This window comes from Saccostrea cucullata, unplaced genomic scaffold (assembly GCF_032062105.1).
Source record: "Saccostrea cucullata isolate Sc308-1 unplaced genomic scaffold, CSIRO_AGI_Scuc_v1 ctg1856, whole genome shotgun sequence".
In the NCBI taxonomy this organism is placed as follows: domain Eukaryota; kingdom Metazoa; phylum Mollusca; class Bivalvia; order Ostreida; family Ostreidae; genus Saccostrea; species Saccostrea cuccullata.
In genome coordinates, this window is record NW_026930124.1 from 13,294 (window position 1) to 40,062 (window position 26,769).

The window sequence follows — 26,769 nt, forward strand, 5'->3', positions numbered from 1 at the left end:
GACTGCGGTTAAGATTAATTTGTACCACAGGCATCATTTTGTCAATAACCAAATCCGACAAAATTTTAATGCATAATATTTTTCTCAGAGCTTTTGGTATTTTACTGCACAGAGCTTTGCGTTAATTATATCCTCACGTAATTAGTTGCGGAGGGAAAATAGCATAGCTACACATGTAAGTGCGTGTCCGTGGCAGATTGTAGGCAACGTTTGAAGAGAATCTTTGGACTATCAATTCTCAGCTTCAACATACTTACGTGACATTGTGAAAGGACGAACCCTATTCATTTTTAAATTAATTGGTCAAATATTTCTTTAATAATCGCGTTTTACAACCTTCAAACCAAGACCAAGAATCTTGGTGTACGACTTGACAATACTCAATTCTGCAAAATAAACTTCAAGTCGAGAAGCTTCATTACACACGCTACGGTCTGTTCTACCTTTCAATTTGTATATTGTCATATTATTGTGCGTACCTTGAGACAGTCTATCAACTACCTGTGAGATATACCTAGGTAGATAATTACTGAAACTTAAAAGCATACGTGAGATGTTTCTAATACGTAAAAAGGGAATCTGCCAAATTACGTTTGCATGTTATGAACCAACCCCGTAAATTTTACGCATTCTGTTAAAATTGGACCCCCTCCCCTAAGAAAAATGATTAAAGATGTTTTTGTGAAACACTACATTCGCGGTGACCAAAGAAAAAGTTCGAAAAAGCTATTTTTGCATATAGATCACAGTCAAGGTCACAATGTCGTTGACCATGGTGTCATTTGCAAGAACTTCATCAATGGAGTAAGCGTACCAAAAATGAAGGCTCCATCTCTTATGGTTCAAAAGTTATGGCGAAAGTTCAAAAGAGCTTTTAAGGCTTATACATGTTGGTCAAGGTCACAAGGTCATTGACCTTGGTGTCATTTGAAAGAGCTTAATTAGTAAAGTATGCATATTAAATATAAAGTCTCTCTCACTGTCTCATGCTAAAAAAATTATGGCGAAGGTTAAATTTGACGACAGACAAACATACAGTTTGGACAAAACAAGATGCGCTCCCGATCTATCGATCCGATCGCATAAAATATGAATTAGTGTTGCAGTACATTTCATTTTCTTTTTTACCTTATTTTTAACTCAAGGATGACAATTACTCAGATGACAAAAAATTCCACTGATATGAACGGAAAACCACTATTGCACATTGTTCGAAGTCCGAGGGACATAACTTGACCGAAACATAAACTGGAGTTGATCTACATATTCTGAATATTAATGATAAATCTGCATATCACATTTCATTTCAATATGTGCGACCTCTATAAGAAAATGAACGGAAAGAACTATATGCGGTATTAACCAACATTTGCCCCCCAAAATCAAACTTTGATGGAGTAATATTTAATTAAGTCCTTAACAGGGGAGTATATGCTGACTTCAAAGCATTGAATAATTTCATAAGTAATGACGTCATATGTACGTAATGACGTCACAAATATGACGTAAATTTCAGTTTTTTATGAATTTTGCAGAAAAATGTACATATTTCGTCGATATTTTAAATAAAAGTCACCGAGCGCATGTGTGTTCAGGATTAATATTTTGATATAATGTGTAGAATGATAATATCAATGAAATATGTCAATATTGTTCCTGAACACACATGCGCTCTATAAATTCTAAAGCTTAAATTGTTGAAATTTCAATCTGATTAAAATCAGATCCTTTGATCCGCTCCCGTAGATCGCTACACAAAAGGATCTGAAGTAACTCCATAGAGGGTCACGTCCGAACGACCTTTTAACTAGCCAATCAAATAGCGTCTGACATAGCTCGTCGGGTGTGTTTTATATCCCACAATACATTGCGAAAAACAAAATGGCTGCGCCCATGAATGCAGCTCGGACACCTGTTAAAACGTGTAGTTTGGATAATATATGCGTTCTGTGTGGTTTTTCCTTTGTACAGACGTATATAGACACCAATGGAAAAAATGTTACTACAAAGTTTTTCGATAAGAAGTTGAAACTAACCAAAGAAAGAAAGGAGTTCATTAAAAATGTGCTATCCTTCGACATACATGCTGTCAACCCCGATACAGGCATTTGCCAGAAATGTTACCGATCAGTTGAAAAACTTTATAAATTAGAAAAAGAAGCAACCGATCTGAAAGGTAGACTTATACAATCAGTGAGAAAAATTCAAGAAACTGTACTAATGCAATCGCGAACAGTCGTTTCCAAACGAATGCTCAGAAGCCCTGGTGTTTCGCAAGACCCAGCAAAGAGAAATGTTGGTCTTCTTGTACCTATAAATTATGTAGAACCTGTAAAAATATTGCCATTTTCTGACATAAGCAATACATGTATGCAGCCAGTTGCCAATCCAGTTATCAAAAAACCGGTTAGAAGGTCATTAGCATTACCTAGCACAAGTACCCCAGCTGTCCTTAGTGGAGAAGTAGAGGTAAGTGTGTTTGTTGAATTATATCCAAATAATGATCAATCAATCATTAACCAAATTAAACCATTCATTACATTGCTTTAGGTCACGAGTTCATTAATAGATCAACCTATTTCAAATGCCAATTGAATTAATGAAATAAAATATACTGAATTTATCATTTGTAACTTCTACCAATGGATTAGGAATGTGCAAAAATCAATTTAATTTTATAAACAAACCTTTGTTTTAGCAGTGTTGGCCACACCCTAATTTTAATAGGATACATAAAATTAAAGCTACCAACATAGCTTTATTACCTGCATGTATATCAGCATAACACAGTGAAAATAATGGACTCATTGACCTTTTGCTTTGGTAGTTTTTTTTTTTTTTTTATGTTTTTCTTTTTTAAATTATTAATAAATCAGGGTTTCTCACTGACATTTTTATTTGAAAATAAGAACAAATTTGCCCCCCTCCCCCTGAAATTTTATTAATTTATCAGTATTTTTTATGTTACTTTCATTATTAAAAATATGTGTGCATTTGGCAAGTAAACTATCCCAAGATAGTCCCATGTAGTTTATACATTTAGTGACAAACCCTGAGATCACAAATTGATGTTTTGATTCTCTTTTCTTATTTTCCTTTTTTTCTTCTTACAGTTTTTTTTTACAGTTTCATTTTACTGCTGACAAGAAGTCTAGCAGTTGATAAATGTGATAAATGACCATTCAAACATGAAAGAAAACTTGGGTAAATAGATTTAAAACTTTGATCATTTAACTGCATATTGTTTTAAAAGGTAAATATTGAGTTATGGATTATATATGGAATATGAGATATTGAAAATACATGTTCTTTTTGCTATTTCTTTTAATAGATTTTTTAAATGCTAATGTAAAAAGTTGTAATTCAAATTTGTGCAGAAATTACTGAAGTATGTAGTACTTTATATTTATATTGCATCTCAATGAAGGAAATAAATAATAATTGAAAAATAAATACCAATAGCATTCCATTAAATGCCAGTAATTGATATTTATTAATATTATGATTTATCTTTATATCAGATCACTCTTTCATATCCAAGTGGAAAGAGGACTCATCTTGTGAGAAATGAGCTTCACCAGTCAATGTGCAAGGCCATTTGCAGGTCAGAAAATGTGGAACAGACAGTCCTCTGTTTATTGGTAAAGGAAAATCCCAGAGTAGTTGTAAATGCTGCAGCAAAAGTTGTATCGGAAGAATCCAGAGAACTATGTAAACAGAACTCAAATTCTCTCTTACAAATGAAAGATCAGGAGAGTCTTATGTCCTTCGCATGGGACAAATTTTATAAAGAACTGGAAATCCGAGCCCCAAATTTATTAAGAGTTGTAAGTTCAATTGTGAGTGATATTCCTACAGTAATTGGAGAGAAGAAATACATGAACATCCTTCACACTGTTGCATCAGGTCTCCATGGGCGTAGTATGGAAATGTCAGGACTTCACTACAGCATAGCTTTTGTCCTTGTTCATGGAGGATGTACGCTTAGGGTATTAAATTTGTATGCTTTGATTATTTGTTAAATTTAACATCTATTTAATTTAAACAGTGTTAACAGTTTATACTTGTACATCTTTCTATTAAACATGTTAAAATGAACTGTAATTTTGCAAATATATCATATACTATATATGTATGATATTGTAACAGAAAATGTATATATATATATATATATATATATATATATATATATATATATATATATATATATATATATATTTGTTTTGCCTCGGACTAAAATGTCGCAACGTCATTGGATATAATGCTTCACGTGATTGCAGTACAAATTTCTGTGGACAGCAGCGTAAAATTTTGGACGGCAACATGGCGGACGGCAACATGGCGGACGCAACGTCATTTGAACTGATTGTTTACACAAATGCTCCACAATTTTAGGTCCTCGACAAAACAAAACACTTACTAGGTTTAATCGACCCGACAAATTTCTGTAGACAGTCAGTAATAAACCTAATAAGTAATAATATATTTCTCTTGACTTGAAATTTCTACAGTTCATTTTAATTTTTTTACCTCTGCCAACTGTTTCCTAAAGCTATAGTATGTTTGTATTCACAGGATATCGATAGACTTGCCAAAATTGGACTGTGTGTTTCTTCAAGTTCTGTCCATAAGAAGCTGTCGTCATGGAAAGATAGCTTAGACGAAGCAGTGATAAAGTTACGTACAGATTGGGAAAATGGTGGGCGCATCAAATACCAGTTGGTTGGTGATAACTGGGACAAAAATATACTTCCATCATTCAGGTAAATAAAGAATACATGTGTATTAGATTTTTATAAGTTTCATATTGGTTACAAGTACCAAAATAAAATGACTACGTGTGATTGTTCCTCACAAGTTATATTCTGCATGAATGCATAAAAACATTTTCAATTGAACTATATTGGATGATGCCACGGTGCTGTATTCTATTGTTTTGTAAACACTTTTCATTTTCCCTAAATATATTTCAATCACAATTTTTCGCAGAACATCCCAGCAGACAACAACGTCACTACATTTGTTCAACACCATTGCAGTAGTGGATAGGGTTGTGCCAGTGCCTTATGATGTGCCAAATATGGATGCAAACAGTGATATTGATGCCAATCGCTTTGTACCATCTGTTGAGGAGCAAAAGTTGCTCATGGATGAATTAGTGTTCATTGTTGCATCATCTGTAATCAGCAATGTACCACAGATGAGAGATATATTTGGAAAAATTTACCCAAAGCATCTTCATCATGAATTTAGTGACCAAGCTGGAGAAAAAACAAAACAGGTTAGCAAAGATTTTATTGTACTCAAGTCATTTATGATCAAATTTTAATTATTTCATTCATCAAATGTTTAATGTTTGAAAATTTTATCAAGGAAAAAAAAATACAGTTCATGAATGTGTTACACACCTACCCGCTAGATCTTAAAGAAAGTATTTAATGCACTGACTTTTCTTACTAAAGATTTATTTGTTACACAGTATCCTCTGGGCCTTACAGACTGCAATGAGAATAAAACTGCAGAAGTGATTAAGATGTTAGGAGAATTTCAACACAAGTATGTTCCATTCAAGAATGATGAAATTCACGAACCAGTTTTTTTTGGTGGTAAGCATAAATATATCCATTATCCAAAAATATATCTCAGCTCAGTGGTCAGAAAATATATAGAAATTAAACAAATACACAAATCCGAGTAAAACTTTATTTTCAAATGTTTTACAACAGGGGAAACCCAACCTGTTAAGTTTGTGACATCATGGACATAGTTATGATTTTTTAATACTCTGTACTGCTATACTTGCAATTTACAGGTGATAGACTGACGGATGAAAGAATTCAATCAGCCCAACAAGCGATGCTGAATGCAGAATCCCCAGCAGGAAGGCTTGAAGGCTTTATTTCTAAGATTGAGGACTTTCATAGGCTGATGAATTTTTTAGAGGTATTTTTTTGGGGGGGAAAAATATCCCAAAGTAAAAATTAAAAACAAAACATCCAAAAAAAGTATGCTTTATATAAACGCATAAAGATTACCGGTAATAAGTAACTGTTAATTAATGATAATTTTTTTATTTTAGGCCATCGCAAAGTTGACCTACAGCACAGATTCTGCAAGTGACCCAGGCACAATGTTCTACTTTAGAAACTAGTTGAATGCTAGAAATGTTAAAGGCAAAGTGCGTGATTCATACAGGGCGCATAAATACTTATATTATACTGTTCTGGATGCTCTTTGTTGCGTGATGTTTCTGGATGAATTTGACGTTGTCAACTTTGATGACGTAATACCCCTCCATGAAAATTTCTGTGACAAATCGGATGATGAAAAAATCGCTTGGATAAATGAAATTTGTGAGAATATACTGAGAAAACACTTCTTCAATGAATGTGATGATTTGATGGAAACATTAAGAGAAATTCTCAATGATCCTAATCATCCAGAAAACTATTGGATTTCCAATGTAAATGATGGTCGTGTACAATGCCACTTTTGTGAACGATCATATGCCTATGTAGGTTCACTAAAAGTACATGAAGAAACCAAACATAATGCGAATGTCCCACCAGTGGTCAAACCAAAAACATCGAGAGGAAGTGAAAGTGATGATGTTGAAAGCTATTGCAATGTGTTGTTCAAATTAACTTTGTTGCACAAAAACTTGGATAGTGCTGTGGATATGGCTGATGGAAACAGGAGTGTTCGATCTGCTAAATATGAACTACCTGTGTACAATTTAACTAACAAAACCAAATATGCTATCGGTTCAATCCATTTGATTGCATTAACAGAGGGCATTCTATCAGCTGACCAACGAGTGCGACTGACAGCAAATAGGTTCATAAATTTACATGGAGGAGTCAACAATAATATGGCGTTAGATGAGTATGTAGAACTCTTAAACCGCGACAGTAAAATTGCCTGCTCAGGTTTCCAGACCAAAGACAGTATTTTGTACCACTCTAAGGAGTTCCCAATGGTTGTGAACTTTGTGAAACATCATGACTCAATTTGTGACGTGACACAACGAAAAGGGTTTCATCATCTGCCCTCTTATTTGGAAGATGTGAAGAAAATTGCCGTTGAACTTGCAGAAATGAAAGCTATTAAACATGTAAATGGTAGAAAATTAAAATGTAAATCCTTGACCTCTACAGGGAAAGACTTGTTTGACAAATGCTTCCAGCATTTAGGAACACTGATTTTCAAACATAAACCTTTGTATGCATATCACAGACTTGGAAATAAAAAGATGTAAATGTTGGAATTTTTTTTTTATTAAAGTTGTTACATATTTTGTCAATGTTTGATGCTCAGAACATCAATAATGAGTACCAATACACTTTAAAAACAACACAAAACAATAAAATTTTATGTGAATGGATTTGAATTTTTTGCAACAAACAGTCAATTATACGAGACAAATCCAAACTTTTTAATTAACAGGTAAAACAAACATTTTGCCATTATTTGAAGATGTGCTGACTCACTTCTTAATTGGCAAACAACAGTTTTTATTGCATTGAGACAAATCAATCCAGGTTAATGTCTAAAAGCAAATTATCAATGTCTTCATTGTCAGAACTCTCATATGATTCAGTGTATTCGTCAGTCTCCTCCTCTTCCTCCTCCGCAGACAAGTCATCTAAAGTAAAGTGAAACAATTTTTCAATGCGTGTTTGAGAACATGATACACATTGACATATGCTGTAACACAAATCACAACAGGAATGAACTGGTTCCACTTCTTTTAGCTGCGACAATTCTGTTGCTTTATGAAATGGTGCCAGCATTGCAACACGTCTACAGGAGTAGTTTATTGTATTGGTTGTGTTACTGGTACTTTTACCAGCTTTATAGACTTCTTTCACTTCTTTCTCAACACCAATCATGTGATAAGAATTATGTAAGAGTAATGCTGTTGAACACTGTCCATCACGCCCGACACGGCCTATTTCTTGAACAAGGTCTACAATAGATTTGGGGCATCCATACAAAATGACATTGTAAAATCCTACAAGGTCAACTCCCATGCCCAAGGCACTCGTAGCCACCACAATTTTTAATTCACTAGATGGATCTTTAAGCGCTTCCATTATCTTTGATTTTTTTTTATCATCAGTTTCTGAGTGAAACATATCAATGCAGGTGCATTCAGGTAGTTCATTTTTAATGTACATGTAAATGTTAGAGGAATCTTTAATTGACATGCAGTAAATCAAAGTTCTTGGAAATGTTCCATCATGCAAACCTTCTATTATCCAGCCTAATGCCATTTCAATAGAATTTGGTATCTTTTGAACCACAATTTTTATGTTTTCTTTGTTTGGAGAAACACATATTTCGATTATGTTCGTAGAAAAATTCAGGATTTTCTTTACACGTGAACTGATTTTCTGAGTACATGTGGCGCTTAGAGCAAGGACACTTGCCTCAGGGTACAAGGAACGCATTTCCCCTATGTAGGAAAACCATTTCCTAAAAGCTTTTTTTCCTCCTTCATCTTCTCCCCTAAAATTGAAAACATACTGTTACATAGCATTCACCTTGTACATGTTCATGTATAAGGGTAGGATAAAGTTTGTTTCTTGCTTTTTATAAACCTTAACAAAACTGCATTTATTCCAGAAATCAAGAAATTAATTATCTGCTGTTCCAGTTCTTTTAAAAATTATTTTTACTCTGATTAAATACAATATGTATGTATTGAAGAAGAATATATCAATATATGAAAGATGGAAATTATGTATGCTTACCATGTAGCTATAGTGTGAAATTCATCGATAACTATAGTGGAAACTTGAAACTTTTGACAAACTGATCTCCAGTGCTGATCTCCAACTAGCATCTCTGGGGCAGCGAAAAGGTAGTCAAATTCGCCCCGTTCAACAGCCGGATCCCTACAACCACCTCCTGTAAAAAATGTACACATTGGCTTTAAGCAATGCCCAAACTTAATAAATACATGATGCAAATGCAAATGTTTTATGGACACAATTATAACAACTGGCATTATATCGAGACAACTTGCTAAAATAAAAAATATACCAGTTCCATTACCAGTACAGATAAAAATATGCATTAATTTACACATTTTTACCACAGGCGCTTGTTTCATGTATATTCATTTGTTATGGTATATTTAAGCTAGACACAATAACGGTTTGTTTGTTTAATATTATTATAATTCATATTATTGATCAAAAATTTTAATATTTGATTTCGAGTACACTCACTACACAAATGTGACAATTTACATGGAATAGAAATTTGGCAATAATATATTAACTCTCACCTAAATAAACCGCTCTTACGCCGGAAATTTGACTCAAACGTTCACATTGATCTTTCATCAAGGCTATCAGAGGCGAGCAAATGATTACTTTCTTTCCGTCGTTTTGTCCCAATTCTTTTTTGACTGGAATAAGTAACTGGTACGGAAGCGACTTTCCAAACCCCGTAGGAAGAACTGCCATGCAGTCCTTGTATGTGAGGATAGCATCTAATATTCTCTGTTGTTCTGGTTTAATCGTGACTACATTAAAATACTTCAAACAGTTTTTCACGGCAACTTTGAGGTCAGCCATTATTCTTTGCATCTATTCAAATCGTTACCAAATCAAATCGTTTGAAAAACATAGAATTTATGTATATGTTTTGTGTCTTTTATATGCTTTTTATTCCTTTTTATTCACGATTATCAAAGAAAATAACCATTCATAAAAATATTACGATAAATGATAACAAATACACTCAATAATACAATCACGGCGTGGTAAGTACTTTGTGGGCGAAAGCAAAGGGGTATCAAATTGACGCGGTACCGGCTGATTAGCCGACATGTTTTGTGCAGAATATTCTGATTGGCTAATATTTCTCATAAATATTCGTAATATAAAGGTCGTTCGGACGTGACCCTCCATGGAGTTACTTCAGATCCTTTTGTGTAGCGATCTACGGGAGCGGATCAAAGGATCTGATTTTAATCAGATTGTTGAAATTTTGTCCATTTTGTCCTCTTTCTGAAAAAGGATATAAAATCGGACTAGTTTGTGACGTCATAAAAACAGAAATTGTGAATACACTGCTCTGGAACTATAATATTTTCTGTTAACTTATATTTCTCGTACAATTTATTGAATTCAGCATATTTCAGGAAGTTTTCAAAATTTGACTTTTGTGGGGGCAAACATATGCAATATACCGCATATAGTTCTTATTTCGAATTATTTTAAGTCCAAGGGGCATTCCTTTGTCCAAAATGGCCAGATCGTACCAAAAACTGAACTTAATTTAACCTACTTTTCTTACGATTCTTATTCTGCATACCAAATTTCATTTCAATATGTGCAACCTCTGCAAAGAAAATGAACAGAAACTAACGGTGACCGACCGACAGCACCAAAGCAAAAATAAAAGATGGATAGTGTTCAAAATTAAGATAAGCTTTTGCAATCAAGATGAGTCGCCCGCGTGGCGCAGTGGTTGGAGAGTTGTATCTAGAGGAGTTGTTCTTTACATCGCGGGTTCAAATCCCACTGAGGGACGTAGAGTCCGGTCTTTCGGATGAGACCGTATAAACCGATGTCCCGTGTCGCAGTAGATGCTGGCAAGAAAATGATCCCTCCCTGCTCAATTGCGCCGAGTATAGGACAAAATTTGCATCTATCTACAAGGAAGTGGTGGCGTTTCCATATGAATCAAAAATTCTCGATTGGGCCGTTAAACAACATACAGTCAACCAATTTGATGCCCTTGGCGAGTTTAAAATTGGGAATCATGACAAGCTGCCATACATTGGAAGTACACCACCAAAGTGGGCACAGAGGCTGTCAGAGAAATTTAATTAGTCAGTATAATACATATTTACTGTCCAGTTTTTGTTACATGTATAATGAAGGCTATATTAGTTAAAAAAAACTAGAGGTACTGTTAGCAAAGAGCTCACTAAATGATACCCCCGCCTCCCATAATGTCCATGTTCTGCTATATACTGTTTTACGGTAATGTGTAAAGAGGAATAACCCGTCCTATCAAATTCTATATGTGACGTCACAGGTAAGCATACAGCGTCCATGTTTTGCTATGGAAAACCTAAAATACGTGTCTATTAAAAAAGTAAAGTAGGAGGTGCACAATGGCAATGTGTAATAACGATTCTGTGAAAGTTTCGTTAAATTTCACTCAGTAGTATAAGAGGAGTTGCGGATAAGAGATGGATACCCCAAAGCGTAACAGACGGACGGACGGACGTACAAACAGACGGACGGACGGAAATACCGAGTACTATATACCCTCCCACTTTTCAAGTGGGGGGTATATAGTAAAGGATTTGTTTTCTTTTCAGCATATACATGGATATGTCATTGTGTGTTTATTAACAAATCATGACCATTGTTAAGAATATTCAAAAAGGGGATGCGTGGAAGGATGGATATTTTAAATATTTTATTGTACATGTACGATGTTACATGTTTCGGAACGGTTACACAAGAAAGTTTACATTTTCGATGCCAACCAGTATTACTGTATTTATATTGTGCGGTTAATTCTTACAGATTTTCAAGATGACAGACATGTGTTCAGCTGGGAAGGGAGGGAGAGTTTTGAAGTGCTATTTATGTAGTTCCAGAGGAGAGCGTCATTGTGTTTTGTGACAGGTGCTCTCAAACCACCTTACCTTTGATGAATGGACATATGTGCCCAGTCTGTAGATATAGTCACTTCAACTACAATAACTTTAAGAAACATTCCCGATTGCATTCCTTATATGCAGCTTTGAAGGGATCTTCTTCTGTTCCCTTCCTACCTCAGGTGATGTCAGGGAGGAGAGCAAGGTAGCCTTCACCATGATCAGGTGGGCGATGTTTCTGGTCTGGTTATTGCATTTTACGTCATTTCGTAGTATTAAACGACGCATCTACAACAAGAACCAGGGAGTAGCTGCGATTGAACAGTAGACAACATAATGTATCGAGCCCGGAGGTGTGTCTTTTTTCTTTAGTTCTTTCGTTAATTGTTTGATGATATTAAGTGTTTATTGGGAAACTTATTCAGATTATGTAAATTTTTAAGTTTACTGGTGAAATACCAGTTTAGAAATATACTCATAATTACCAGTTTTTTTCATTTGGTCCGAAAGAGTGAATTATTTATTACTGGATTAGATTCCGGGTGTAGAGGTTTTATTGGTTTTAGAAACACCATGTATTTTGTGAATGTTGAACAGTATTGTTTTGTTCATGTGTCCAATAAGATAAAATTACAAGTTGCTGTCCTTTAAAAAAGGACTGCAATACGTGGACCATTTGCATGTGTTTCGAACCGAAATTCAATCTGAGAACATTTCTAGGTTTAGTGAATATTCATGTGGGTTCGTTTACATTTCAACAATGACCTGCCTACTTTGACAGATAGTACATTCATAGCAAAATTATTAATTTTTATCTCAGATTAGCCTATAGTTTTCTTATTTAAACAAAGTTGGGCTATTTTGATACATGTAACCCATATCGGCTTAGACTTGATATCTGTTCTGGATTTATACGGAAGAAATCTATCATTAGAAAATAGATCTGATGGCACACCTGTAGCATATAGATCTGTAGTTACGCAGATTTTTAAATTTTCGACCCCCCCCCCCCTTCCCCACACGGAAAACCGTTTCTACAGGCATCTATCAAGCTATTATTGTGGATTAATGTGTATCAAATTATTTTGCAAGTCTTGATGCACAGAACTAATGCCGATTTTAAAGCTAGAACTAGTCGTTGTATGAAGTTTTCAATTCAAGCTTTTAAGTTTTTTAATAGTATATACTGCACGCTCTTCCTACTTTTTAAAATGCTAATGCCATAGAATCAATGTTTAGTTTGTATATAAAGGTATACATGCATGAAAGAAATTCGGATGCACCAATAAATACATAAATACGATAAATTATGCAAATTTCAAATCAAAATTTGCAAATGAAATAGCATATTCTAATTCGACTAGGGCGAATTATTCTAGGAGCAAGTTGTCTTAGGAGCAAACTCTCCAGCGTTCTCGCGCATGCGTATCCTGACTTTTGCCCAGGGCATCCGGTTTAACCTCGCTTATATATTTACTGCGTGGACCTCAGGGTCCACGCAATAAACTTTATTGAATTTTTGAGTTTGAGAAGACAGTCCAGTTAGCGCATGCGCACATTACAATTTTGGCATCCACGGCGGGATCTGTGAAATTTACGGATCTATTGAAATCTATACCTCCAGAAAAGTTTACAACGCAACACGTGTACCTGTATTAGTAATTTATAATGTTTTTTATCTGCTATATAATACTGTTTATTTGCATTATCTTGATGTTTTATGTACATGTACAAGTTATTTTGTTTACAAAGTAACTTTAGTTCTTGTATTCTAAGACAAAAGTCGTGCGACATGAAGAAGTGAAAATATGGATTCTCCTGTGAGCAGACACATAGAAGAGGATATGCTGGTGGGTAGAGAGTACAGTTCCGACAGATCTGTCCAGTCTGAAAAAGAAACAAAACTTACAGAAGGACCTGCTAAAAACACAATTATTAGCGCCTATTCCAAGTCCTCTTCCACAAACAGATGAAGTGTCTGTTTGCTATTTTGAAATATTTGCTACTTCTACAGTCTGGTAAATTACCTGTTCCAGTTAATACATGTTTTGTAAATCTTATATGCAGTACCCTTTCACAATACAATTCAGGTGATGTACCTGTAGCCTGCAAAAGTTCCTTTCTACAAGTCAGTTAAGCTGTAAAAAAGGTCCTTAACAACAGGGCCTGTAAGTCTCGTTTGCTTTCACTTTTGTTTAATGGCTTCTGGGTACATCGGCGTTCGTAGTAACAACATGGTGTATTGTTTTGCAATCGGTTGCACGCACCGTACAGGCGGAAAACAGACGTGTAGCTCATTCCAATTTCCAACAGATACAAAAGAACGGAAAAAATGGACTGACAGATGCAAGTGAGTTAATATATAGAAAAGAATACCTCAATAATATCGCAGTTAATTTAGAGTCATTTGAAGATGCTTGTTACAAACTAAAAGTTGCAAGTATATTTCAATGCTTTTAAGGACCCAGATGTTTGATAACACCATTTATATCAAAGCAGCTTTGTGTAATTTTATTTGACAATATATCGTGATTAAATTTACAATGAAATCACTAGTTCAGTTTCGTGATTAAATTACAATGAAATCACTAATTCAGTTTCTTCCCCCCCCCCCCCCCCCCCCCCCCCCCCCCCCCCATCCCCACCCTTTCATTAGTACAGATTAAATCATTCTTTTTTACAAAATAATATAACTATGTTCTGCAGTGTAGTTTTTCACGATATTCAAAACCGCATTTTAAATACTATTATTAATTAGTAATTTATCATATTTAAACATATACCAGGATTTATTCTAAATATCTTTTTAAAAAGATACCCTACTATACATTATAAGAGAGAAAGGTTTGACACTCCGGTTTGTTTATGTTAAGCATTCTAGTCAAAACGAAATTTCCTTAGGTAAAAGCAACGGAAGTGCATAGATATTAATGTATTATCTATTATGATAACACCAGAGAGAGATTATTACGTAAGGCCAAAAACTCTCTCGGACGTTTTCCTAATAAGTGAAACATTCACTGTGCAGTACCGTTGCGATTACCTAAGGAAATTTTAACGTTCTGACTGGAATGCTATTTAAGGAGAAATTGTAAGATTCATACAAGATGAAGAGTCAATACGACAGCAAGGACTAAGACAGAAATATATGTAGAAACAGTGTGTATCGACATTTTAGGTTGAAATGAAATAAATATATGTGGAATATATTTCTTTCTTATAATGTAAAGTAGGGTATTTTTTTGTGGAGCGATTATTTTGGGGGTTTAACGATTTTTCCTATTGCACACATGATCAAGAATAAATGTAAAATGTATAGTTTGTGAACAAAACTGTTCAGTAAGCCCTGGGGTTAAATGGGGGGAGGGATCCTGTCCACAAGTATCTGTGAAGAAATGCAAATAAATGTGATACTTCAGTGCACCCACCATTTTCACAGGAAGTAATTGCTAGGCCACCATTAATTTCACAAGGTACCCAGGGTCCAGTAGTTTCATGTTTAATGAGCTCTAGCAACACATTGCAAGGGTATTTACATAATCGTAACTCTGGTTACTTTGCAACACTCGACTGCCCATTGATTACCTCAATAGTCCTTCATTGACCAGCACTACATGCATGCATTTTCAAGAGCCACTTCACACAATTCAGTCAGGGCATAAACCAAGTGTTGGCACATAACGACCAGTCAATTCAATGTCCATTGCACAAAATACAGGTTATGTGCCTGTTAAAACTCATACTGTCAGCTTTTACCAGTTTCTTCATCAGCAAGTACTTTACCTGATGTTTGTACAGGTCATATTCCTTTTCTTACATCTTATATACTAATTGCTTCAAATGTTGGTTTCCTTTTCAATTACCCATCATCTTACATCGTTCAGAATGCTTCTGCTACAAGTTGTGACTTTTTGATCAATCAAAATATTGCTCCAATCAACATCAGCCCATAACTTCCAAGTTATCAGTTTCCACCTACCGATGGTGAACTCCATTGGAGATTCATGATGTGTCTTCAACAGTTCAACTCCAAACATTTCTCAGTAATTCGGGCCGAGGTGACATGATGTATTAAAATCACCACCACAATATTCAAAATCTAAAAGAATTTTCAGCAGACCCGAGTTAGAAGGAATACTTATCTTACTTTATATGCAATTATCAACAATGTATAAGAATAACATTACCTTAAAAAAAATACAGGATTTGAATCAAGCATAAAAAATTTGGAATGTAATAAAGAATACTTGTTCTTATTTATCTAGAATTATTGATCTTTCTAAATTTCACATTTGAATGCTGCATTTTAACGCTAGACTTAACTGTGAGGAAATTCTGATTAACTGGAGTCTAATATATATTTAACACAATGTTAATTTTAATTATTCACAAAACATTTACTCTGTTGAGATTAATTTGACATTTTAGAAACGTTCATCACAGCACAAGCAAGTTTCATTCTCAAATGAAGAGGTGATTACGAAACTTGAAGTCAAGCACGTTCATCCGATATTAATTATTAGTACAGAAAAAAAGAAAAAAAACAAACAAAAACCCGTGTGCCACATCACTAATCTGGATTTTTAAAACATGTTATCTACTTATTCGATTTCTCAATTATCTCCCTTTGAGAAGGGGGATGACCCTTCATTTGAAAACAAGTAGAGATCCACGGGCCTTATATGGGTCACCCGAGTATCATGTAACAACTTTTCACCATTCAAATTTTTCGTGTTTTAAACCAAAGGCCATGAAATTCACAATTTTGAAAGAGGCACCATTGCTTATCGTGAGTATACACTTAGCTTACTTACTTTAGTTACTTAATACCCAGAGGTAGATCAAAGTAAAAAAGAGTGCATTTCCACTTTATAATTAGTTGTCAATCCCACAGGAACCAATGACCCTGGGAGGCATATGTTTCAAAATTCTGGAAATTTTATCATAAACTTTCTCCGATTATACAGCAAATGGTTGATTAATACCAAAGAGCAGATTTCCAAGCATTAATTAATTTTCAGACTATGTAACCCCCTACCCCCACCAAAAGTACCCCTGACCCAGGGGTCATGAAATTAAGTATTTTGGAAGAGGCACTTTTCATCGTCAGTTACATGTACTAAGATCATTAGAATAATACCCAGGAGCAAAGAAAAAGATTTTCAAAGAATTCATAAATTTTCACTGCATAATCATTAGAGCCAAGCTCTAACACCAGAACCCCTGACCTAGGGGCCCTGAAAAATTCACAATTTTGGAAAAGACAGCCTTCCTCATCATAACTATTTGCATAGTTCACTGGTTTAATACCCTAGAGCAGAGGAGGTTTGAGAATCAATGTTTTTTTTATGTGCGATAGCAAGTATATTCATTGTTTTTGTCCTGTCTGTTTATCTGTTTGTCTGCGAACTTTAACCTTCGTCATAACTTTTGAACCATGAATGAAAGAGACTTCTTATTTGGTATGCATTCTTCACATATAAAGTTCTTTCAAATGACAATGAACAATGACCTTGACTGTGACCTATATGCTAAAAATAACTTTTAACTTTGTTGCCGCCGGGCGCATAGTGTTTCACAAACACATTTTGTTTCATTATATAAATAGAGCCCCACCCTAACACCAAAATCTCTGACCCCGGGACCATGAAATTCATAATTTTGGAAGAATCAGCCTTCTTCAATATAACTGTGTACTTGGTTAGTTTATTTAAAGCCCAGGAACAGAGAAGATTTTCAAAGAAATAATGTATTTTTACTACACAATCAATAGAACCTAAACCCAGAACCCCCAACCCAGGGGCCCTGAAATTCACAATTTTGGAAGAGGCATCTTATTTAACAAACCTGTGTAGTTGGTTACTCTACTCACTGCCCAGGAACAGAGAAGATTTTCAAAGAAATAGTGCATTTTCACAAAATTAATAGAGTCCTGTCCTAGCACCAGAACCCCTTACCCAGAGGGTAGGAAATTCACAATTTTGGAATAAACAGCATCATTTAATATGACTATGTATTTTTGTTCCCCTTCACTCGTAGATACTTTAGCCAAATTTGGTTGAGTTGTTGCAGAGAAGACGCTGAAAATATTCAAATATTAAAAAACATATTAACATATTTAATCGGCGAAAAGGGGTACCCGAGGATTATTATTTTACACGTCTGTAATCTATTCTGTTGAAAACCTAGTTTTGCCGGATTTAAAGGATGTAATGGCATTAAAAATTAACGTATTTGTGCACTAAAGAAACATTTATGCCATTCTATTTACATTGTTTATTTTAGGCATTCAATGGTATTTATTATATTTAATGAATATTTTTTAAAAATCCAACTCAATTAAATGTACATTAAACTAGAATGGAGCAGCGTTTTATAAATGATAGTCTTCAGTGAATGCAAATATTGCCAAGGCTTGACCTTTAATTTAAAAAAAAGTAGTTGCAGACAAACGTGGTCATTAATCTTCAAGTGTCTATGACATAAAGATAAGCTAGATAATTAATCCCATGGGATAAATTGTACTTCTCCCTCATCCTTTTCTTCTTAATTTACAATCAGAACTTTCCCAGCATTAATAGAGGGGATAGTAAAAGACTTAGCAAAACAACGTGTACAATCATGTAAGTGTAGCAGAGGATTCCCCCTGTAATCTGAGTACTACGTTATCAGTTTTGTAAATAACGTATGAATACACGTATCCATTTGCGTGTAAATTGCAAAGATACTTTTTATACAATTTAAGAAATGTATTGATTGAAATTTACAGAGGGTCCATCAAGCAAGGGGAAAATATAGGCAATGCTCCCCAACTTCTCTTCACAAATTAAATGCTCTACACAAAGTTTTGAACAAAGACATGACTGTTGGAAAAGCATCCAAAGTATACGGAATTCCCAAAACAGGCTATTAGACCGAGTGTCCGGTACCATCAGCGCTGATGCTAAAAATCTGGTCCAACTCCTACTACTATTCTTCATTAGATATTGACCAGGAGGCAAGATTGATCGAGCACATAAAATTAATGGCTAACTAAGCAAGAGTAATTCTAACAAAATTAACTGTGTGGTATGATATATATATATTTTTAACCTCATGGAATATTAATTCCAGTATTTGTTTTCAATTCAATATAGGGTCCATCTACTTGCTGTACATCTTGGTCACAGAGAAAAGGACAAACCATTTACATGTACGTTGAATTGGTGTTACCCCTGTAAGTCAAGATGGCCAAAGCAGAAGAACATAAAAGCCAGGAGGTTAGCCATGACTCGTGCCAAGTCGGAATCTCAGTAAAATATCGACAAATATTTTCATAAACTTGAAAAAATCCCAAAGTACAACTTTCAAAACAAACTTAATTGTTTTTATAATGTAGACTAAAAGGGAATGTATTTCCAACTTTAGCCTTCAGATGTTGTCCGTTCAAAAAAATCTATACCCCTGGTATAGTATCAGAAAAATCTCCAGCTATAACAATTATTTGTGCGGACAATCCCCCATATCTTTTATTCCAGGGTGCACCATAAATCCCGATCTTCGGAATTGTTCTGAGGGGACCTAGGGTAACGTTTCTGCATAGCACCTGATACCGCCCCTGATGTTTTGGAGGTTCGTGTTTTCTCTTATCCTATTTTGTATTGTTTTATGGACTTGTAATCTTGAATACTGTTCGTTATTTCCATATGTTTCATTTAAGCTCGATAGTCCATCAGACAATACTTAAAAAGAGCAAAGCAAACGCGGACTTCCAAAACATCAAAGACTGATTTTCAGAGTTTCGCATGTTTTATGATGCGGAGTAAGAAGTTCATAATTACATTCAGGTTCAAATTAATCCACTGCTGGGCGGGAAGACTAGTCGATCCTACAGATAAGTACATAAATTAATGTCCCTTTCGTGAATTTTTTAGGCACATGGAGATGCCATCACTTGTCAATGTACATGTATGACTGAAAAATTATATACTTTATATATATTACATACACTTTGTGACACGGGTCCTTGGTTTATATGGTCTAATTCAAATAACCGTTCTCGCCGTCCCGTAGTGGATTCGAGTCCGCGACGTAGGAATCAGCTCCATAATCTGTGCTTGAGCGACTGAGGGACATGGAGAGCGGTCGTTAGGTTAGACTGTATATACTGAGGCCCCATTTTCGCAGTAGATGCTGTCTCAAAAAGATCCTCACCTCTCAGTGTTAGTGTTTAATAAGCACTGGTGGTGTCTTCGTATGAGTGAAATTTTTTTTTCAGAGGGACGTTAAACAACAAAAAACCAAACTTGTAAAATTTTCCTTAAGTAAGAGAAAGGTAAAGCAAGATGTGTTTGTGAAACACTATGCGCCCGGCGGCAACAATGTTCCAAAAAACTATTTTTAGCATATAGATCACAGTCACGGTCATCGATCTTGATGTCATTTGAAAGAACTTTTTAAGTGGAGTATGCACACCAAATATGAAGTCTCTATCTCCTATGGTTCAAACGTTATGGTGAAAGTTCAAAAAAGCTACTTTTAGCGTATAGTTTACAGTCAAGGTCACAAAGTCATTGATCTTGACGTCATTTGAAAGAACTTTATTGGTGGAGTATACATACGAAAAACGAAGTCTGTATCTCGAAAGGTTCAAAAGATGTGGCGAAAGTTCGAAAAAAGCAATTTTTTGCAAATAGGTGAAGGTCATTGACCTTGGTGTCATTTGTATGAGTTTAATTAGTGAAGTATGCATATCAAATATGAAGTCTGTATCTCCTACGGTTCGAACATTATGGCAAAAGTTCGAAAAGGCTATTTTTAGCATGTAGGTAAGAGTCAAGGTCACAATGTCATTGACCATAGTATCTTTTGAAAGAACTTTTTTAGTGGAGTATGCATACTAAATTAGAAGTCTCTATCTCTCAAGATTCAAAGTTATGGCGAAGTTGACAACAGACAGACAGACAAACAGGACAAAAACAATATACGCCTAAGATCTATCAATCCGGGCGCATAATAATTATTGTGGAAAATATCTCTGTATCGTAGAAAGTTATGCCAAGCTACTGAGCACTTTAATAGTCAATGCAATATCACATATATTATCATTTTACAAACGGCGTGACAGTTTGCTTGATGGGGCGTGCTAAAATTTTGTGTGCTGGTTATCATTTTACTCATCGATTGGATCAATGAAATCAATACTAATATACATATGAAACTCGAAATACAACAATACCCCGATAATACTGGCCAATCACATTGAAAGGTTCTTTTCCAGTACGGCATTTGTAGTCAGGAGCAACACGTGGTCAATCAAAGCCCGTTTTCTGTCCCCCAAAACATGTATTATATTTGTTGTGATTTCACCGGATGGGTTTTTAATTACATATAACATGTATGAGATAATTTAAAAAATGGAATTAGAAAGGCTACTCTGCTACTGTTGTACTATGTAGCTATCAATATCATCATTATAGGAAGTAAAACTTGCTTTGTCCGTTCACATGTATTCCATGCGATTGGTCAGTATTGTCAGTGGTATTGCTGGGTTCTGTGTTTCATATGCAAAGTATTATTGACTCCATTGAAATCAAACATACAATCGAGGAGTAAAATGATAATCAGCATACGAAATTTTAGCACGCCCCATCAAGCAAACTGTCACGCTGTTAGTAAAACTATAATAATATTAACATCTTAACGTTTCCAGCGCTGTCGAAAGATATGATTGGACATCAGTAGATGTTCGAAAGAAATGGAACGTTTCTAGCAGAACACAAGAAGCTGTAAACGGCTAAAAAGGAAATGTGGAAGAAAGGCGGAATGGTATGAACAGCTTCAGGTCTCATCGACACTGAATTGAAGAAAGTTGAAACAAAGGATCAAATCTCCACTCTGCTTCCCACTCTGTTGATATTAGTTATAATTTTTATGAAAATTATTTTACTCAAAAGATTGAAAGAAAACTTGCAATGGATTAACAAATTAGTACACTTTGAACTTGAATAGTGTATTAAAAAATCGAAGTCAAACTTCATCCATTGAATTGAGTCAGGTCATAATGAATGTAATAGATAAGTCTCTTCTACTACCTCTTAACTGAACTCCAAAAGAAAGAACCTTGGATGAAGAATTTTCCTGAAATAGAGTTTTCAGTAGACCAAAATAAACAAGAGTTGCTTTCCGTTGGCCGTTATTTTGGTGGTGAACGGGGTAATTTTCCCTCTTTGACCTACCAGCTTCCCCCACGCCACAACTGCCAGTATAAACAGTTAGAGTTGGTTGAAAAATGAAGGAATATGAGCATGTTGACCCCCAATATGGCAGCCAAAGGGAAATAATTTGTTAAATTTGAGTTTACTGAAAACTATCTATAGAGAAAGAGGGATAAGAGGTACAGTAAAAAAATGTGCAATTCGCAATCATGAAATGGATTTTCATGATTGCGAATTGCACATTGATTGGAATCGGCAGGAATATAGGCGTAAAGTGAAAATTTATCAACATGTCACATGAAATTTAATTTCATTTATCGGGTTTCTGTGAAATGGGAATGGAAAATATTTTTTTTCGAAAGTGCGTTTTGATTTGCTAAAAAAATAACTTAAAATTGGCTAGATCAGACATTTGGTACAAAATGGTACAGGTTGTTTAGATTTTAAATTGTTCATATCATGACCCCTAGGAGTAGTGTAAGACCATAGTTTGGAATCCAAGTTTTACATCGAAGTAAAAAGGGAAAAAAATATTTTTCTCAATAACTACTGAGCCAACAAAACTAAAATTTGTGTGATAGCATCCTGGGGTAGTTTATATTCCAAATTGTTAAAACATGACCCCTGGGGGTAGGACGGGGCTACAATACTGTAGGATACCCAAGTTTTAAATTAAAATATATGGGGAAATCTTTTAAAACATTCTTCTTCGGAACTCCTGGGCAAAAAAGTTGAAACTTATGTAAAAGCTTCGTTTGGTAATGAAGGTTTAAAATTGTCCCAATTATGACCCGTGGGGTAGGGTGGGGCCACAAAAAGGTATTACAAAGGGGAAATAAGAACAGGATGATCAAAGGCATTCAGGTGAGGGATGTGGCCAAAGGGCCTCTTGTTTGGTAAGTGATGAGACTAGAAGTACTGTGGGCGATGAGCTCACTAAATGATACCCCCCGCCTCCATATAGTTATAATTGCAAAGTCCATGTTTTGGTGTGGCCGGGAAACCCAAAATATGTGTCGGATCAAAAAGTTAAATAGGAAGTGCACAATGGCAATATGTAATAAAGATTCTGTGAAAGTTTCATCAAATTTCATTCAGTGGTGTGAGAGGAGTTGCGGATAAGAGATGGATATCCCAAAGCGTAACAGACGGACGGACGGAATTAACGATTACTATATACCCTCCCGCTTTTTAAGCGGGGGGGGGGGGGGGGGGTATAAATATAAAAAGAATTCAAGAACATTTTGCAATTCATATTAAATAAAATTCTGAATACTTAAAACCCATTATTTCTTCCAAGTCTTTGTATATCACCATTAAATTTTTTTGTTTAGTTGTGAACTATATTTGCTGATTGACTTAAGATACCTGTTTGTATGAATGGAATGCAAATATATACATGCGGTAAACGATTAGAAAAGATTACACAATATGGGTTGATATAAGCTTTGTGTAATTATTATAAATGTAAGTAACAGGTATTATTGAACGACGTTAGTTGAAACATTCATAATAAATATAAACTTGTTTAATGTTAAAGTTGATGGGCATCTTAATTATCGATTGCAATAACGATTATTTCCTACTTGTGATGAATTCCACAACAGATGGCTATAACAGTTTTCAGCACTCGATCTTATACTCTCAATATTGCGCCCTTGTACTACCATGTCATCTCTGGGTTATGCACAAGGAATACATTGAACATTTCGTCTTCGAATTTCAAAGTAGAATGAATATAAAGGATAAGGTAAGATTTCTGTTAATGTATACATTATAATTGTAAATGCATTTTGATATAAGATATTAAAAAAAAAACCTTGTTTTTTTAATTTATTTTTTTTATTTCTTACAAAAAAAAAAACTAAAGGTAATGAGCAATGGGCTCACTAAACGAACCCCCTCCCTCCCGCCGTCAATGTTTTGATCTGGGAGACCCGAAATAAGTGTCATATCAAATAGTTAAATAGGAAGTGCACAATGGCATTATGTTATAAAGAATCTGTGAAAGTATCATTAAATTTCATTGAATGGTATAGGAGAAGTTGTGTTGGATCATAAAGTAAAATATTAGGTGTACATTGTAACAAATTTTCTGTTAACGTTTCCTTAAATTTCATTCAGTAGTAAAAAATGAGTTGTGGATCAGAGATGGATACCACAAAGCGTAACAGATGGAAAGAATGACATCTGGTGACATCCCGAACACTATATACCCTCTCACGTTTCAAGCGGGGGTATAATGAAAACTGAATCACATTAGAACTTAACAATGTAACACATACCGATGTACAAATAGAATTTCTGTATATGAAATAAAAAACGGAACATGCTGGACGTTAGATGTTAGACATGCTGATGATACTTAATATACTATGTTAACTTGCTGTGATAATTTCTTATCAAAAATCAGAAGATCTGATTGGCGGATTTTACTGATGATATACCTTCGTAAGCTTATTGACTGATTGGTCAGATTGCCATCCAGACAAGTGAAAAGGAAATGATTGCAGTAATTAATTAATTAACTAGCTTATAGAATACGCTCCTTATTCTGACTCTAGTTTCTCTGTATTAGGAAGAGCACTGTGACAGACAGTACAGGCTTGACAAATGTCTATATCCCCCTGTTCACTGTATGCACTATGCAGATACATAATTATTCTTGGTTTTTTTTATACAAATATCACCTGGCTTCGAGGGTAACGTACCTGAATATTTGCCCCAAGGTGACAGGAAAGCCCCGGAGTGTTACGTCACCCGATGCCAAAGGCAGAGGATGACATAAAACTCCTGAGATTTCCTGTCACCCAAAGGCAAATACTCTGGTCTAGTTGCCATGTGATATATGTAATTTAACATTTTTTAAGTGAAAAAAAAAACAAAAATAGTTCAAGTTTACACAAATCATCCAAAAACACTTTCTTGACGTTAAGAATGACGCTCTGTTGTTTACGTTTGTTTAGCAACCTACGTCATAAAATCTCGAACCCAACCTAAAATATTTACCTAATAACACGGGAAAGTGATCGAGAGGGTGACATAACTGTTTCCGTTTACATTTGGAACATAATAGGAAAACTTATCTAAAAATGTTATATAATATTCTAAAACAACATAATCCCCCTTATTTTCGAAACTGTATAATATATGTTCCAGCTCTCGGATTAACTAATCATAGACAGAGATTCTTAGCTTTGTCCAATATCAGCAGTTTCTTGTATTGATCAGGGTTCGCGGTGTGACCAGATGGGGGTACGTCCAGTCAAATAATAATCTCAATTATTGTGCATTAAAGGTCGTGTAATAATCGACTTAAAGCACTAATGTGACAAGTTATCATGAATGTGTCATTTCGACCGATTTTTTGACATGCGATTTTGATGATAACTATAGTATCGTTTTAGATTTTGATTAGTGCAGAGGAGGTCTTACAAGGAGTTGTTGAGAAAGATAGAATTATTTTTGCTAATATAGGGAAATATGTTTTTTAAAAAATATTTTGTACTTATCTACTAAAGTAAAAGTTGGTTGCGCTTCTAGCTCTACTAGTCAAAGAACAGAAAAGCTTATGTGATAGTGAGGTGTCCGTTCGTCTGTCTGCACAGTTTATCGATATGCTACTGCTCCTGCAGTTTTAGTCTGATATCAACAAGTAGACTACACTAAGATTATGACTTTAGATACAATATTCATGTTATCGGTTTTTGATTTCAATGAACGGTGTTGTCATGGTTATAAATATATTCTTTTTGAATATTTTCAAAATGCTGCAACATAATTTGTAGCTCTCCACCGTCAAGTGGTGGTGTCTTCATATGAGAGAAAACTCCTTGAGAGGGGCGTTAGACAGCATACAATCAATTTATCGAAATGCTGCTCCACCTAGAGGTTTTTGGTTTGATTTCAATATAACTTGGCAAAACAAGTAGATCAGACAAGTTACATTATTCTGTTGGCGCAGTGGTTAGAGCGTCTGTTCTAGAGTCGCAAAGTAAGGAGTCAATCCTTACGTCGTGGGTTCGAATCGCAGTAGGTGCTGGCACGAAAAATATCCCGCCCTGCTCAATGGCCCTGAGTGCCGAGTATGAGTCGAAATTTGTAGCTCTTCACTGGCAAGTGGTGGCGTCTCCATATGAGTGAACAAATCTCGACAGGGACGTTAAGCACCATACAATCAATCAATCAACGGTTTCGTCATGGTTACTAAAAATAGAAAATGCGTTTTGAATATAATAAATTATTCAACATACTACTCCTCCTCCATTTTTGGTCTGCTTCAATGAATCTCGCCAAGAATGACTATATCAATTTTAATTTCTTGCTGTTGCAAAGTTTCGAGTTTAAATGCTACTTTTCTCTTAAACTAATGGGACTACAGTCTCGTTGACTCCCAGTAAGACACTTTTTGGTACATTCTACAAATGATAGACATTGGTAAATATCAAGAATAGACGCATAAGTTAAAAGTGAAGTATTTTACAGACACTGGGGCATAAATCAAGTCATATTCTGACAATTATCTGAGTTAAAGACTAGACCAATGATATATACCGTCATTCCATCTTTGCCGCTAATCATCAATGATGGAATATTCTACATTATGACGATAATATTTTATCCTCATCGGTGTCTCTTTTTCAATATTCAAGTTTTGTGACACCAGTTTGACTTCAGTTAGTAAAAAGATCTTTAAAATATAACAATCAAATTTTCATACATGAATATACTTCTTTTTATTATAAAAGCTTACATGTAGACGCCACCCTACAAGTTGCAGGAACGTGTCGAGACCTTGTCAATACGAAAACTGATAACGTAGTACGCGAGAAATTTAGGGAATTCTCCCTACTAGACGTATACGTATGAAATCTTAATCTCTCTATTATTAGAACATTTCTTACCTCTCATCTTTCCCTTTTTGTGTCTTTCCAGACCTGC

At 35.0% G+C, this 26,769-nt stretch overlaps 3 protein-coding genes across 3 annotated transcripts in view; 2 read left to right on the plus strand and 1 right to left on the minus strand.

The window, feature by feature from the left end:
* The first annotated feature begins 2,487 nt into the window (after nt 1-2,487).
* LOC134282970 (uncharacterized) lies at nt 2,488-6,151 on the plus strand. The gene is made up of 7 exons (XM_062765401.1): nt 2,488-3,204; nt 3,522-3,989; nt 4,576-4,763; nt 4,990-5,281; nt 5,480-5,606; nt 5,813-5,943; nt 6,080-6,151. Exons 2-7 carry the CDS (start codon nt 3,585-3,587, stop codon nt 6,149-6,151), a joined length of 1,215 nt encoding a protein of 404 aa, XP_062621385.1. The 5' UTR covers nt 2,488-3,204; nt 3,522-3,584.
* A 1,287-nt stretch (nt 6,152-7,438) lies between these two features.
* LOC134282964 (uncharacterized) lies at nt 7,439-9,587 on the minus strand. The gene is made up of 3 exons (XM_062765388.1): nt 9,296-9,587; nt 8,757-8,913; nt 7,439-8,511 (listed from the first exon to the last, which is right to left on the minus strand). Exons 1-3 carry the CDS (start codon nt 9,585-9,587, stop codon nt 7,533-7,535), a joined length of 1,428 nt encoding a protein of 475 aa, XP_062621372.1. The 3' UTR covers nt 7,439-7,532.
* A 13,972-nt stretch (nt 9,588-23,559) lies between these two features.
* Nucleotides 23,560-26,769, plus strand: part of LOC134282966 (glycine receptor subunit alpha-2-like) — a 34,941-nt gene continuing 31,731 nt past the window's right edge. Inside the window, exon 1 of the mRNA XM_062765396.1 lies at nt 23,560-23,578. The gene's annotated coding sequence lies outside the window, so the exon portion shown is untranslated. The remainder of the gene's footprint in view (nt 23,579-26,769) is intronic.

Coding starts and splice junctions, on each gene's coding strand:
- LOC134282964 (XM_062765388.1), bottom strand. CDS start 9,587: ATGGCTGACCTCAAAGTTGCCGTGAAAAACTGTTTGAAGTATTTTAAT. Junction 8,914..9,295: donor CGTAAGAGCGGTTTATTTAG/GTGAGAGTTAAT, acceptor CATTTTTTACAG/GAGGTGGTTGTAGGGATCCG. Junction 8,512..8,756: donor TTTCACACTATAGCTACATG/GTAAGCATACAT, acceptor TTTCAATTTTAG/GGGAGAAGATGAAGGAGGAA.
- LOC134282970 (XM_062765401.1), top strand. CDS start 3,585: ATGTGCAAGGCCATTTGCAGGTCAGAAAATGTGGAACAGACAGTCCTC. Junction 5,282..5,479: donor CTGGAGAAAAAACAAAACAG/GTTAGCAAAGAT, acceptor TTTGTTACACAG/TATCCTCTGGGCCTTACAGA. Junction 5,944..6,079: donor GGCTGATGAATTTTTTAGAG/GTATTTTTTTGG, acceptor TTTTTATTTTAG/GCCATCGCAAAGTTGACCTA.